This window comes from Nematolebias whitei, chromosome 21, assembly GCF_014905685.2.
Source record: "Nematolebias whitei isolate Nwh7 chromosome 21, NemWhi1, whole genome shotgun sequence".
Taxonomy (NCBI): Eukaryota; Metazoa; Chordata; class Actinopteri; order Cyprinodontiformes; family Rivulidae; genus Nematolebias; species Nematolebias whitei.
In genome coordinates, this window is record NC_056518.1 from 33,905,346 (window position 1) to 33,919,971 (window position 14,626).

The following is a 14,626-nucleotide window of genomic DNA, read 5'->3' on the forward strand; positions in this document are numbered from 1 at the left end:
AGAGTGGTCCTGTTAGCAGAGTGGTCCTGTTAGCAGCGTGGTCCTGTTAGTGGAGCGGTCCTGTTAGCAGAGCGGTCCTGTTAGCAGAGTGGTCCTGTTAGCAGCATGATGATGGTAACCACCGTGGCAACAGAGGATGACTGCCCTCCAGAACCAGAAGACTGTTGAGTTTAAATTTGATGCAGTAGACAGAAGTTATCCTCAGCATATACCCTGAGTGTTTCACATTGTACAAAAGTTTTGCTTGAAATTTTTAGCATTAACTGATAACGTCAACCCTGTCAGTTTTTTTTAGCAAAATATTTGATGAATCACTGTAGTTTTAATCACTCGGAGATTAATCCTTGAATGTGCATCCACAATTAATTAACTTTTGGAATCAACCACATTCAAGATGGCTGCCACTTAACTGACATTATCCAACATGTTAGCAGAAATAACTTGTTCAGATTTAAAAATATTGAGCTAATATTTAGCTTGTAGTAGCCACAAGACGTACAGTACAACCGATTTACAGAAAGGCATGAGATCACACAAAGCATCGTTTGAAGAAAACAACTCCAATCCATCCTTCTCAGGATGAGATGACCTCCGTTTAGGAGAAAACAACTCCAATCCATCCTTCTCAGGATGAGATGACCTCCGTTTAGGAGAAAACAACTCCAATCCATCCTTCTCAGGATGAGATGACCTCCGTTTAGGACGCTGAAGGAGGCGAGCGATATGCATTCCTTCATAAAACGCTGGGCCTTAGTTTATTTTTTTGTGGATTTGAGAAAAGCGACTCCTCCCACAGTCCAGAAGGTGCCGTGACACAGCACAGGTTTGAGGCTATGCACAGGTGCTTGAAGGACAATCTGAAAGTAGCAGTTATTATTGTACAGTGTGAATGAATGAAGAGTGATTGAGTGCAGTGCTCCACGCCACCTATATAAAGCCCAACTATTGCAATGCAGGGCCGAGGAGGGAGGGGGAGAACTCTAGAGGTCTAAATGAGGTGAAGGGAAGTGGAAGTGTCCAGTAGGGGGTCTGCTGCTGTGGGAGGAGAGGGAGGGGGGCGAGGGAGGGCAAAGGTGGGGGTAGGAGGGCTGGCTTGACACAGCGCCGGGGCCAATGCATGAGGGTTTAGGGCTAAGTGTCTCATCAGCATCCAGCTCAGGTGCTGCCGGGGCCCACGCACTAACTATGCCCTGACTTGATTGTAATTGCCTGAATTCAACTCCCGCTGCTCCCTCCTGGCAATATCACAGGAACATTTAACTCCAGAGTGCCTGGAGAACGTGCAGCAGGGCCACAGAGCGCAGCTGACTGCCTCTTGTTGAAGCCTGTGGGCTGCAGGGGGATCCTCTCCTGTGTTTTCTGTGTTTGGGGGAGGGTCGCAGGTGCATGTGCCCCGCTTGTTTGTGAACATGAAACAAGAGCAACTGCACGGATGTGCTTCGACGGCGATGGCATGACTCTAACAAATGTTCCCCTTTTTCAAAACTGTTCTCCTTGAAGCTGTTCCAAGATAAAGGCCTCGCATTCCTTGAAGCCCCGCCCCCCCGTTGTTTTATAGTTTCAAAGTTAATTTCTAATGATAAATAAATGAAGTTATGTGTGATCTAAAGCGATATTGTGAGATGTCGTTAGGTCCATTAAAGCTCAGAGTATGTGTTGTGAACGACTCCAGCTTAGTGTCTGTGAAACTGACCGAGTACAGTGACTTTAGTTTTAACTCCGGCTCATCAGACACCTTCAGTCAGGTTTTTCTTCAAAATGTAATCGGTTGTTTTCCAAAGTCTCATTAAAATCCGTCCCGTGGTTTACTATATATTTTGCTAACAGACCAACAGTTAATGCCAAAGTTTCTTTCTGTCGTCCATTGTGTAGCGTGTTGTTGATGTGCTCGGCTAAAACAACTAATTTTAGCTCAAAATCTTAAAAAGTGGCTAAAGTACGAGCATTGTTGGACTTCCTGGTGTGTTAGCTGCGGAGGCCATCTTTAATTGGGTTGACTCAAAAAGTTCTCAGAAAGTTTTATAAGAATGTGTCCAATGGCTCGTGAGATATTTTTCTAACAGAGTTAAGTCCGGTAGTTGTTGTAAAGTGTTAAAAGCAGATCTTGTGTGATCAGCAGTTTCAGCTACTAAACCAAACTTTAGCTCAGTTGTTGTAACTGTTGCAGCGACAGTGTTTTTGTTTGCTAAGGTTGCTTAGCTGCTGCGACCGTAATGAATCGATTCGGCTCCTAAACTTCATCAATCCATTGATTACTTTGTGAAAGTTTAATGGTGTGAATGCTGTTCATCTTTCACACTATTGTGATCCTGTTTATATTTATTATTCCGTATTCCTGGCATTACTTGATCTAGTCCGTGCGTTTTTTGGTGCAATTCTCAACCTGCAGTTTTGAAGCTATTTCAAAATTGTAGATATCAAAATGTTCGGCTCTTTCTGGACAATCCTGCTATGACTTCTGGTGTTGGTGCAACTTTAGCTTTTTGAAATATTTAGCCTTGTCTGCCATTTTGTCTAATAGAAAATGAATTGAGCTCATTTTTCATCCTTCAAACCTTTAGATGTGTTTACAACCTTTTACTGCTCCTTTCACATTTTGTTCTGCTTCAGCTTCTTTCAGCTTCCTGCTGCAAATTTAAACTTTTTTCAGCTAATTGCAGCTGTTTTTTCAGCTGTTTTGTGCTTCTTTCAGATTATTTCTGCTAACTGCAACATTTTTTGTGTTTCTTCTTTCTGCTAATTTTTAGCTTATTTCTGCAAGTTTCAGCTTTTTTGCTATTTCAGCTACTATTCAGCTGTTTTATGCTAATTTTAGCTTTTTCAGTTAATTTCCACTTTTTTGTGCTCATTTCTGCTTCTTTCAGCTTAAATGGGCAAACACATGTTCTTTCTGCTTTCTTCTTTTAATTTAAGCTTGTTTGACCTTTAGCCATTTTTAGCTAATTTCAGCTGTTTTCAGATAAATTCAAGTTTTTCATGGTAATTTCTGCTACTTTCAGCCTAATTAACATATTTCTGCTAATTTCAGCTTGTTATGCTCCTTTCAATTTTTTCTGCTAGTTTCAGCATTTTCTGCTATTTCAGCTGCTATTTAGCTGGGGGGTGGGGTATGTTAATTTTAGCTTTTTCAGGTAATTACACTTTTTTTTTTTTTTAACTCGTTTCAGATTTTTCTGCTTTCTTCTGGTAGTTTAAGCATCTTTCTGACTTTTCAGCTATTTTATGTTAATTTCAGCCTTTTTTTTAGCTCTTTTCCTAATTTTTGTGCTAATTTCTGCTTATTTAAACCTAATTCAGCAAGTATGTGTTCTTTCCGCTTTCTTCTGCTAATTTAGGCTTGAACTTCCGTTTCAGGTATATTTCAGCATGTTTTTAGCTACATTTCAGCTGTTTTGCAGCAAGTTCTTCAGCAATAAGAGTTCACACTGCATTTCCATGGGAGACCTAATTTATTTAGTTAAAATCAGTGATTCATGAGATATCTTGCGGAGCAGTCAAATGAACACAGACAAAATCTAACTGGTCATCGTGTCTTCGGCGGTGGCTAATAAAAACTTCAGCGTTCAAAAACAGAAAACATTTTTGTATCTCCACCACTCTCCTAAATATTTAAACTTGATCCAGTTTTAAAATATATACATTATTTTCTTTTATATTGTTGCAATATATTTATTTAGCATATAATGGCAACATTGCAAGTTGTAGCTACGTTAACGTCCGTTGAAAAATAGCTCCAATCTGCTTTTTAAAAGAACAAATAAATAAAAACTTGAATTTGGTTGAAAATGTGCAACAGCTAAAGGTTCAATCTGTGCACTTTGATTCCACTGTTTGTGACTAACGGAGGCATGAATGAAGTACTTCCAGCCTTATTCACGCGCAACATACTAAATTATGAGCAGAAATAGATTTTGCACCAGTAATATGTAATCTATGTTTCCCGATTGGCAGGGTTTAGAAACTGCAGCAGGGTTAACTTAAAAAAGTTAGCCTGTGGCGCTCCTCATCCTGTGATAATAGGCCTGTCAGTAATGAAGAACAGGCTTGTTGCCAACAGGTGGTCTCTTTATAAGACCAGAGCCAGAGCACTCAGGATGAGGGGGAAAAAGTGCCACAGCAAAATGTGTCAGAATCTAATGTTCTGCAGAGTGAAAAGCCTGTTTTCCGTTCTTTGTTCCCAGCCAGAGATTCAGCCTTGTTCCTCATTGTTCGCGGCACAAACGAGCAACAGTCTTTTTTGACACAGAGCCACAGATGAATAAAGACTGGAGCTGACTAGTCACAGGAAAGAGCTTTCTTTCTGGAGGGCTTAGAGCCCATTAAGAGTTTGTGAGATATGAATGGATATGAATCCTCTCCTTCGACCCTACAAAAAAAAAAAAAACTGGACCCACAGAAGACAAGGAACACCTCTGTGTCTTTCTACCGAGGTTCCCAAGTACATTTCAAGACATGAAGTCGAAGCAGGACTGATTGACAGGCAGGAATTACAGAGTCAATAGGAAGCGAGTGGCTTATTGTGGATTTAAACCTCCAACCACAGAGCACTACCCACTGACACTAATGTCCACAATTTGACTTGATAAAGAAGGCAGTGTGGGAAAGAATCAGAACTGCACTGATTGCACTTCATCGTGATGCAAACGTCTTTTTTGTGTGGAAATCTGCAGCATCGTCCTAAAACAAGACGGAGACGATGAGATGTTCAGTCAGGACGTTTGACTCGATGGGAGGACGATGGGTGGATCCCAGCGAGACCAGCACACAAAATACAAACCTTTGTCCGACTCCATAATCCGTTTGTTACACTCAGACCAATTTGTCCTCATTAACCCTCATAAGGGAGCTGTCTGAGACAAAAGCTCCCGGGAACAATGAGATCCCCGACCCTCCCCACGTTCACATCAGCAGAGCTCAAGTGCTCCCCTTCCAGCACATTGTGGCCTCTTGTTGGCTCCGGAGGGTTTCAGTCTATGAGCAAGAGACGGACGGACCCCAACAAGCAGGGTACACCTGAAAGACAGGGTGAAAAGAAACGTCCCCATTTCCGCCTCAAGAATGAAATATCTTGGAAAAAACCCACAATGCAACATCCTGTTTTATTCGGGTCACTCCATCAATCAGCTCTGAAATAAAATCCTGACAGGATGCACAAAGAGCAGCAGCTCTGTGTGTGTGTGTGTGTGGGGGGGGGGGGGGGGTACAGTAATGTTCAGACGTGAGAAAGTTTGCTGCACCTTCAGTTTGTCACACCTGCAGCAGCTTCAGGACATGACTTCATCACTTTATTAAAATACAGTATTTTATTTCTGTCCAGTAACTCTTCCGTGTCCTCAGAGCTTTTTTAACTTCCCAGTGATTCTGCTACAAACAACTTGTCTTTATTTTAAAAAGCTGCACTGTAGCTTCCTTTGCTGTGAGGCTGGCAGCCTGAAATCTATTCATTAGGTCAGTTTGCTCAAGTTTTCTCCACGTGCACGTCCTTACGTTTTAAAAAGAACTAAACAACTTTGTTTTCTTATAATCTGTGCCTTAAGTCAATGTCTGTTTTAGGATTTTAATTCAGTTCTAATGTGCAATTTTACTAAAATTACCTTTAATTCATTCATTCAACCTTTACTTCTACAGGTTAATCCCATCGAGCCTCCAGGACTCATTTACAGACGGACCTGATTTAACAAAGAGTGATGACAACAACAGACGGTTATAAAAAGTCATACAGATTATTATTATTTTTACAAATAAGATGCAAAAACAATATCAGAACATATGAAGAAAACTCTAAAAGTAAATTGACATTAGAAATAAAACACAGAAAAGTCCAGATTATCCTTGACTGGATAATGTAGTCGTCTAAAAAATAATTTACTTTAAGATTTAAAATATTTATGCTGATGCTGCAGAAACATGTTTGAAAATAACGTGGAACAATAGTTTCATAATGAAGGTTCAAAAACGTTGTCGGAGTCAGTTTGGACTTTTTTCTACAAACTCAGTTCCACCCTGGGACCGTTCCTTCAGTCCTGTTTTAATGACGTTGTTTCAAATTTAAATTTCCTGATTTACTGTTAACAACAGCTGTGTGAATGCTGAGTCGGCTTCTTTTCTTTTTTACAAGTTCTTGTTCGTTTATTTCAACTTTTTTCTGGTTTGTAACGACTGCATCACATTTTCAGCACTTCACATTTTGACATTTGCTTTTTGACGTTTATATATTTAAAAAAAATCACTGTTTCTATTTCCAACTTTGAACTCTTTGAAATCTCCTGCAGCATATTTGCTTTTAAGTAATGAAGTTTTTTTGTCTTTGTCGTGCATCTTTTGTATTTTTGTTTCTGTATGCATTCTTTATATTTATATGTTTTTGTCTCTTTATGCAAGCGTTTTACCTTTTTAGCAACATATCACCTTTTTCCTTCGTTTTGTCCGTAGTCTTTTTATATTGTATCATTTCTTTCTTTTTAGTACACTTATTTTTGATGCTTCTCTTTTATTAATCCTTTTTATTCCTCCTTTTGTCTCCTCACTTTCTTTTTAAGAACCTTTTATTGTTCACACCTCCCTCCTTTTGTCTCCTTACACAGGTTTATTCATTTTATTCTTTTTATGATCCTTTTTGACTTGTTAAGTCTCGTGCATCTTTAGTTTTTAATGCGTCGTGTGTTTTCTGTGCATCCTTTTGCTTCGTGCCTCTTTTCAACGTTGAAAGTCCAACAAATACTTCACTCACCTTTGTCAGCACTCAGTCTTCATGTTAGTTTTTACAGAAATGATCTACTTTATTATAAAGATTTTTGAGAAATCCAGCTGAACATAACTCAACAACCGACTTGTAAATAGAGACAAAGACTTTAAGAATTTAAGTCTCCAGTGTTGAAGACAGGCGATAAATCTAAAACCGTCAGATGCAGCAGAGTAACCCAGCCGCCCTTCACATTCACTCATAAGAGAAATGTGTAATTATTCCTTCAGTCGCTCGCTCCGTTAAAGTCGATGCGAAAGCCTTTTATTACGTTCGTGTCACAGTGTCAAACGCAGCGGCGTCCCATTTAACGCTGGTTTGTTGGGTCTCCAGTCTGTTTTCCAAACAGAGTTGCAGTAATCAGGTCATTTGTTATAATGACGAGCATTAGGGGTGATGATCGTCACGCAGCAGTCGGGAGGAGAAATCAGGTGCTCTCTCTGAGACTCGTCTCCATTACACACCGACAAAAACACGCTCACCTTCGCATCATTACTGAACATTAAATTAGCTCAGCTTCAAAATAAAACCATTCCATAATGCATCTGTTCAGCTATCTGAAGGTGAAGCTCAGTGATGCATCTCTTTAGGCTGATTTATCCAATCAGCAACTATCTAGATTTCTTTTGTTTAAGCAAATATGACATTTTTCAGAAAAATAGAACTTCACAGCAACATAGTGCATTGCATGTTTCCAGTTTCCATGTCGTCACCTACAACAATAAAACCTTTCACTCGTTGCTGATAGCTTCTAGAACATACGATTAGAAGAAACATCATCAAATTAATCATAATCATAATCAGGTGACATTTATCTAAATTGTGAATAAATTACAAGTCCAACTGTTCAAGCAGGAAGAAAAACATTTATTTACAGATTTATTATTTTTGTACAAATCCATTTACAGAAATGTGCTTTTTATGATATGCAAAAGAAAGTTATAAAAAAATTACAGGCAAATCTAAAGTTTGTGAGATAAAACAGATACTGACGTTTCAAACAGCCGATGCCAAATGTGTACTTTATGTATTTATATTCACTACATATACTTGTATATGTATACTTGTCTACAAAACTTTTATCTACACCGATTATTAGTTTCATTGTGAAAGGTTTAATAAACTACATTTAACACTAAATAAAAACCAGAGCCTAGATTCTGTTTATGGAGCTGATTTTTTTATTTTTTTTGCTTTTTCATTTTTCATCAAGATACAATTTTACAAGGATTTTGAAAAGTAAAAATACAGCTCTAAGTTGCAATCTGCTTGCCAAAAAAACAAAAACCAGTGTAAAGTCACGAAATGCAGCTAGAGCAGATGTTTGACATGAATAAAGTTGGGATTGGAACGGTCCAGTTTTACTGATAAAGACGTGATAAAAGTGCAGATGAACTGAGGACTGGTTAAAAAAAGGCACGTGAAACATGCACAGTTTGTGTGTATCACAGTGGATAATCAGTACCACACCTGGGTCCAAACTCAGTCATCCTCTTGAGTAGAGCTGCTTTCACTGCGCTGATCTTCTCATCCAGCTCCGTCAGACTGCAGGCCTGAAGGACCCCCGCCCCCCAAAACAGAAGCTGTTCAGAACAGTCCACTCAACTCATAAAGTAACGCAGGAAGGAAAAATCAAGTGCTAACCTGTGCCCTGGACATCTTGGGTCTCTTGTGTAGATGACTCTACAAAACAAGAAAACAAACTTGTAAATAATTAGAGCAGTTTCTAAACTGACTTGAGTTTCGTGAACCACAAACACTCAAAACTTCTACAAACGGTTTGTATGGATTCACTTGATGGAACAAATGGAGGTAAATTCATATAATAAAAAAGATTGGACAAGGAAAAACAAACTTATAAAAAAGGCTCTTAATTGAATTTTACTTTTGCTGGCTGTTTTTACAATAGAGACGGTAAACAGAGGAGATAAGGGGCTCTAACCCAACGAATGTCCTGGTTAAGCCTGAATAGAACGTGCGCTGCTTAAAGCCGAGCGTTTCAATTTGAAATCTTCAATTTGAAATCTTCGATTCCAACGGTAAAACCTTTAGAATCGCTTCTGGAGCCGTTTGCTGCCGAGCATTAGAATGTTGTTCCTACAACTATGGGCCAACTGTGTGCAGCTTTTCAGCAAACACCAAGCTACAGCAAAAAAAAATAAGAAGGGGGGAGGGAAGAGGGAGGGGACTTTGAATATAAAAGACCCCCATCTTCTTCCATTTATTCAAAGACACTCCACATCTCTTGCTCTGCTCACACAAACATGCAGTGAGTCAAAAGCAGATGGAGAGCAGCACTCGTACAGAAGCAGCATGCTGTGCTGAGAAACACCGTATAAAGAGACATGCTGCATCTCAAGCACACTTAGATAGCTAACACACTGGACCGACTCCTTTAAGTTAGGAAATTAGAGTCTGTGGGACTTTGCTGATCTCTACAGTGGTAACATGAAGTCTTATAAACTACCCAGACACATTCTGAGTCTGTGCTTCTTTAAAAAGACATGAAATATTGTCATCTCAAACAAACCGTCTCCTATAGCCTAAACCTTTTAGGTAAATCTGAACAAAAACTGCACTTGACATCAACTTGGGAGTGACGTTTGTTGATGCATCGAAGTGTAAAAGAGGGAAGAAACTCCATTATCAGAAAACACAAACGCTCGGGAAGTAGACGATCAAATCAGACTGTGGAAAAGGAACAGAAAATGCAGGAGGTTGAAAAACTGCGACATGATAAGTTGCAAAGAATCTCCGCTCAGACACGACGACACATTTCAAGCTGCTAATTGCATAAAACAATACAGACGTCAAGTCTCTTGGGTACGTGTGGTTAAGTGTAGTAAATGGAGAAAAGTTAACTTGAATGTGTTGTGTAAAATATGCACAATGTTCATTTCTTCCACCTCGGTTATATTTAGACTCGTCCTCCAGAGAGAACAGTGCAGCCACATTATACGAGTGTGTTGTAGGTCTCAAACACATTTCATGTCCTCCAGAGACTGGCATGCAAAGCTTTGGTCAGAATCAGCGTGAAACATATTTTAGATCTTTAGTTTTCAATAAATAGTGCCTGAATTATTTTTTAAGTAATGAGAAGTAATTAATAATGTCCTCCATGTATTTAATGTTCAAGCCAGAGAACTCACCGTGGACTGAAAGTACTCGGGTGAGAGTCCCTCCAGCTCCAGGATACGATCCTCCAGCTTCTTGAGTCTCTGATAGATGTTTAAAGGGACAGGCCCCACTGAGAAAAGAAAATACTTAAACGTCTAAACCACAAATGACTACTTTAGAATAGATCATTACTTTAAGAAATAATTTAGGAGTCAAAAAGGAGAGAAGAATCTTAATAGAAATTCAGAAATCTTCATGCAAACATTTCAGGTTACAACATACTATTTAATGAAGGATTAATTGGTGTAGTCAGCAAAGATTTCAGTCTGTTTTTTTTTCAATATATGATTTTTGTCATCTACATTAACAAACATACAACACCTGGATATTTGTATAATCAAGACTTTTCTGGGACCCTCACCAGACGGCAGCTTCAGGTGCGTCTCGATGTTCTGGAGTCGCTCCTCTATGGCTGCATTTCCACAATCCTTTACAGTCGTCCCCCTCTGGTGCTCCCCCGCTTCCCCCTGGCATCCCCCACTACGAGTCTGAGGCCCGTAAGTGTTTACTACACGTGTGACTGCTCGACCAAGAAACACAATGATGGAAAACATCTAAAACATAATGATTTAAATAAAAACATTTCCACAGAAGGTCATATGAGACATTAAACAGTTAACGATTATATCCCAATTTATATTTACCAAAATGTAACAAAAGCTTTTATATTTTTGTATACAATTCTGAAAAAGTTCAGCCTTAAAAAGACTTTTTGGCCCATGAAAACAATAAAACGTCCATTTTCTTACCTTTTACGTGGCTTTTAAAGCCTGGATAAGGAGTGAACACAGCATCTGTTCTGGCACAGCTGTTTTCTGTGAAGAATAAAATTCCATAAAAAAATGCAAGAAGAATTTATAAATGTAACTATCAGAGAAAAAATATAAAACATTACAAATGAATACACCACCCATGAACTGCAGCTTCTCCTGATTTCTATTACTGGTGTCTCATACAAGCTTTGAATTTCAAAAAGGTTCTGGGTCTCGTGTTTTTCTGGACAGAGCGCGCTGCGTTTTGAGGCCGAGTGTGTTAGCTACTTCAGCCCCACTCTGGAGCAGTTCAGCCTGACCTCTCGCCTGTGGAAATCAGCTCTCTCCCAAACATTGGCAATCTGTGTGCAGGCTCCCTCTCCACCCTGCCCCCTCCCAGCCTCTTCCATTCTCACCCTGATTGCAGTCGATCACGTTGCAAAACTCGCGCACATTGTTTTCATTGATCTCCATCTGCTTGCGTTCCATAAATGCAGATATTCTTCGCTCAATCTAGAGATAAAAAAGACACGACACCGATAAGATACAATGGATTGATGAGCTGCTGATGAGTGTGAAGAATGCAATGTTTTGCTTGTTTATTAGTGAGCTAGACACGAGTGCAGAGATCTGTGTTACATTAATAAAAGAAACAGAGTAAAAATTATTCCAGGTAGTCCAAAAAGTTAAATTGCTTACCATCATCATACGATGGAATATGAATGTGGTTTGACTGGCTACCAAAATAAATGCACAACAGAATGGGGTCTCTTGTCCTTCATCCACATGCAATCTCAGAGTAATGAGCATCCACTTCATAATCCATCAAGGACCTGGCCCTCTCTCAAAACCCTCCAGCAATGTGGTCTGCTCTACCCCATCACAGCACTACAAGGCCCCTTCTCTGTCGAACCCAGTATCAGGTCTCTATCAAGCATTTGCAACATGTCATGTGCACATCCTTAGGAGCAATTACTTGTGATTATTCATTTGCCTGACAGAGTGTGAAAGGCTTTAAAATGTCAATGCCTGAACAGCTAACAGAGATGTTGACAAAGACCAACCTCTGACTTTCCAGCTCGGATCTGAACCATGATGTCATCATCTGAAGTCTTACTCTCTGCAGCCTCAGAGTTGTGATCTTGGTGCTCAGAGTTGTGATCTTGGTGCTCAGACAACACAGCTGTCTGCACTTTTACTGAGGATGATGAGACACCTTTATCCAGTGTGTTTTCTTTCACTGATGTAACACCATCAGCCTCCACCAGTGATCTCAGGCTTTTGGAAACAGCCTGTGGTAAAACAGGAAAAACACTGATTGCACACAAGCACAGAGAGTGTGTGTCTGTATTTTAGTCAGTAGCATAGAATGGAATACTTTAGTTTAAAAAAAGTGTGCTAATTGCACAAAAATAGTAACAATAATTGTGCAATGTTCATAAATTAAAATCTAGCTGTGCAAATCATTTTAGTAACACAAGTCAAATGATACAATTTACCAAAAAATACCTGTAATTTTGTGATATGCGCCTGCAAGCACGAATAAATCCGAGTCTCTGAAGACGAAGAAAGCTCGACAGCACTGGGGTTCACTTCTATTTTCAAAGCAGCCTCTTCTAATTTGAGCTTTATTTCAAAACAGATGACAGAAAGACATGCATATTGAGACAAAATACTCGCTTATCAAATACAAATTTATTTAGTAAAAAAGTTGGAAATCTGCAAATAATTTTATTAATTCAAGTTTAGGTTCTTTAAAAATATTAATTAATAGCAAAGTACTTTTTGGTACACAAAAATATTACTTTAAATCTTTTGTTTTTGCAGTGCTAAACAAACAAAAAAGGGCTTCAGAAAAAAAAAAAAACTAGTCAGCATCTAAAACATTACTGATTTATGAATGAGTTTTAAAAACATATATATACATTATAACCTGTGATTCTGGAGAATAATCTTTTCCAATGAAGACTAACAAGATCTGACAGTTTATTGTATTTTTTATACTAAACAAAGGTAGAAATGAGGTGTGACCATTGAGTAGTATTCTAATGTTTCCAGAAATCAGCGACAAACCTACAAAAAACAGAGATATCATATAATTATTTATAATTTAATCTATTTCAAACACAAATTATAAAATTATAAAAATATAACATGCCGGCTAAGGCGATGTGAGAGACACCGGGTCTGCTCACGTGCCTAACTGCAAAAAGTTCTAATTATTAAAACTGATTATAAACGAGAGTCCAATCATGATGACTCAATTCCTCGAAAAATAATCAGCATTTAACCAACGATCAATGAACCTACGAGGCTAGCATCGCTAGTATGAGATGCTAAAAACATTAGCATGTAGCTAACTAGCAACTCGGACTGAAAGAAGAAACAGCCAAAGAGAAGCAGCCTAAATTTGCCAAACCAACCTCTTTTCCAAAGTCTGAAAGCAGCTTCAGTATCACATCCATGCAGTGCCTGTAACTGGACATTTTAGTTGGCTCACTGGGAGGAGCTTCGCTTTCACTTAGCTTCGATGTCTCCGCCATTGCTACCGACGCTCGAAAATACTGTGCGCTGATTGGTTGGAAAGCGGCCACGTGGTTTCAGAGTTGCTCTACCCAACGCATGCGCACTTTGAAAGTAGCAATGTGCATGGATTTTCTCCGGGTTCATCTGCCCTGGTTTCCTCTCACAGAGCAAAAACAATTTGCAACATTTTCCTAACTTTACATGTTAGGCTAACTGATAAATTGTTTCTTAATACTTTATTATTGGTGAGAATACGATTGGATGATAGTCTCGTTTGTCTCTGTGTCCCTGATGGACTCCCTGTCCAGGGTCAGGGTGTCCCCCGTGTCCCCTGCCTCGCACAGTGACCGCACGCACCACAGACCCAGAAAGCAAAGAGCGGATAGAGAATGAATGAATGGATGGAAATTTAATGTACTGAAGAGCCATTGTTGCTTTTATATTTGATCTCAGCATTTCTTTATGCCACGCACATACATTACAAAATATTGGAAACTCATTTCCATTTTTAATTTATTTTTTTGTAGGTAAAAGTTGACATTTGCCCATTAGTCTACTGTTAAAAAATAATTCAAATGTCTTAATTATTTATTTAAAAATATTTATTCAAAATTACCCAGATTTCTTTGAATATGCTTATATGATTATACTTGATCTTTTAAAGTTATTTTATAATCTTTATCAAACTAAAATTCTACTTATGTCAATCTTTAAATAAAATAGGCCAGGCAATTTGAAAATATGTCACTGCTTTATAGAAATAGAAGATAAATAAAATTTGTCTTCTGCCAGTTTTAACCAAAATAAAAGAATTTTGAGCTGCTGTTTTGGGTCTTGACCTAAATTTATATCTACAGTAACATAAGTTTTGTTTCTTGATGATTAGGCTGACAAAACATATTTTTTGCTGCATTTGATCATTTTCTTCAACGGGAGAAAGAATAGTACTTAATTCTAAGAAGTTGTGCCTCTGAACACGATGGACGAAGCAGCAGCGCTGTGATGGGAACCAGGCCACAATGATGTTTCTCTGAGTTGAGTGACTGTGGGAAAATCTCCCTCTTTTATTCAGACATTTCTTACCTTCTTTTCACAGAGTGAAGAGAGAGAGAGGGGAGAGGGAGAGACTGATGAAGGAAACAACAGAAAAAGAATAATTACAGGCAAAGAGACGGCACTACCATCCACTCAAAACTCAATAATGCTATTTAGAAAGGTTAATCATTTTAGGAAGGGGTCTGAAGACGAGCCTGTTTAGCTTAATTCACTTGTGAGCTGATATTTTCCCCCGAAACAGGAAGAGACTGTAACACTTGACATGGTTTGACATGCTGTGCAGCTGCTAAATGTTCCCACACAGCAAAGAGCTCGAAATGTGCATGTGAGCGTGCGTGTGCATGTGTGTATATATATATATATATATATATAT

The 14,626-nt window shown here is 38.8% G+C and overlaps 2 protein-coding genes across 2 annotated transcripts in view; both read right to left on the reverse strand.

Annotated features, from left to right (window-relative positions):
- The window catches only part of dtnbb (dystrobrevin, beta b), a 302,359-nt gene that overhangs the window by 175,819 nt on the left and 111,914 nt on the right, over positions 1–14,626 (reverse strand). The window lies entirely within an intron of this gene.
- LOC119427593 (MAP3K12 binding inhibitory protein 1) lies at positions 8,087–13,214 on the reverse strand. Its single transcript, XM_037695228.1, has 9 exons — positions 13,095–13,214; positions 12,181–12,297; positions 11,736–11,963; positions 11,088–11,184; positions 10,669–10,734; positions 10,281–10,439; positions 9,892–9,989; positions 8,387–8,425; positions 8,087–8,295 (listed from the first exon to the last, which is right to left on the reverse strand). The coding sequence occupies exons 1-9, from the start codon at positions 13,212–13,214 to the stop codon at positions 8,188–8,190; spliced, it is 1,032 nt and encodes a 343-aa protein (XP_037551156.1). The 3' UTR covers positions 8,087–8,187.

What these genes read in the sequence shown, in the direction of transcription:
- LOC119427593 (XM_037695228.1), bottom strand. Translation starts at nt 13,214, where the DNA reads ATGGCGGAGACATCGAAGCTAAGTGAAAGCGAAGCTCCTCCCAGTGAG. An exon ending in TTTCAGACTTTGGAAAAGAG is followed by an intron (nt 12,298 to 13,094) that starts GTTGGTTTGGCA and finishes TTTGAAATAAAG; the next exon opens with CTCAAATTAGAAGAGGCTGC. An exon ending in GCACCTGAAGCTGCCGTCTG is followed by an intron (nt 9,990 to 10,280) that starts GTGAGGGTCCCA and finishes TTCTTTTCTCAG; the next exon opens with TGGGGCCTGTCCCTTTAAAC.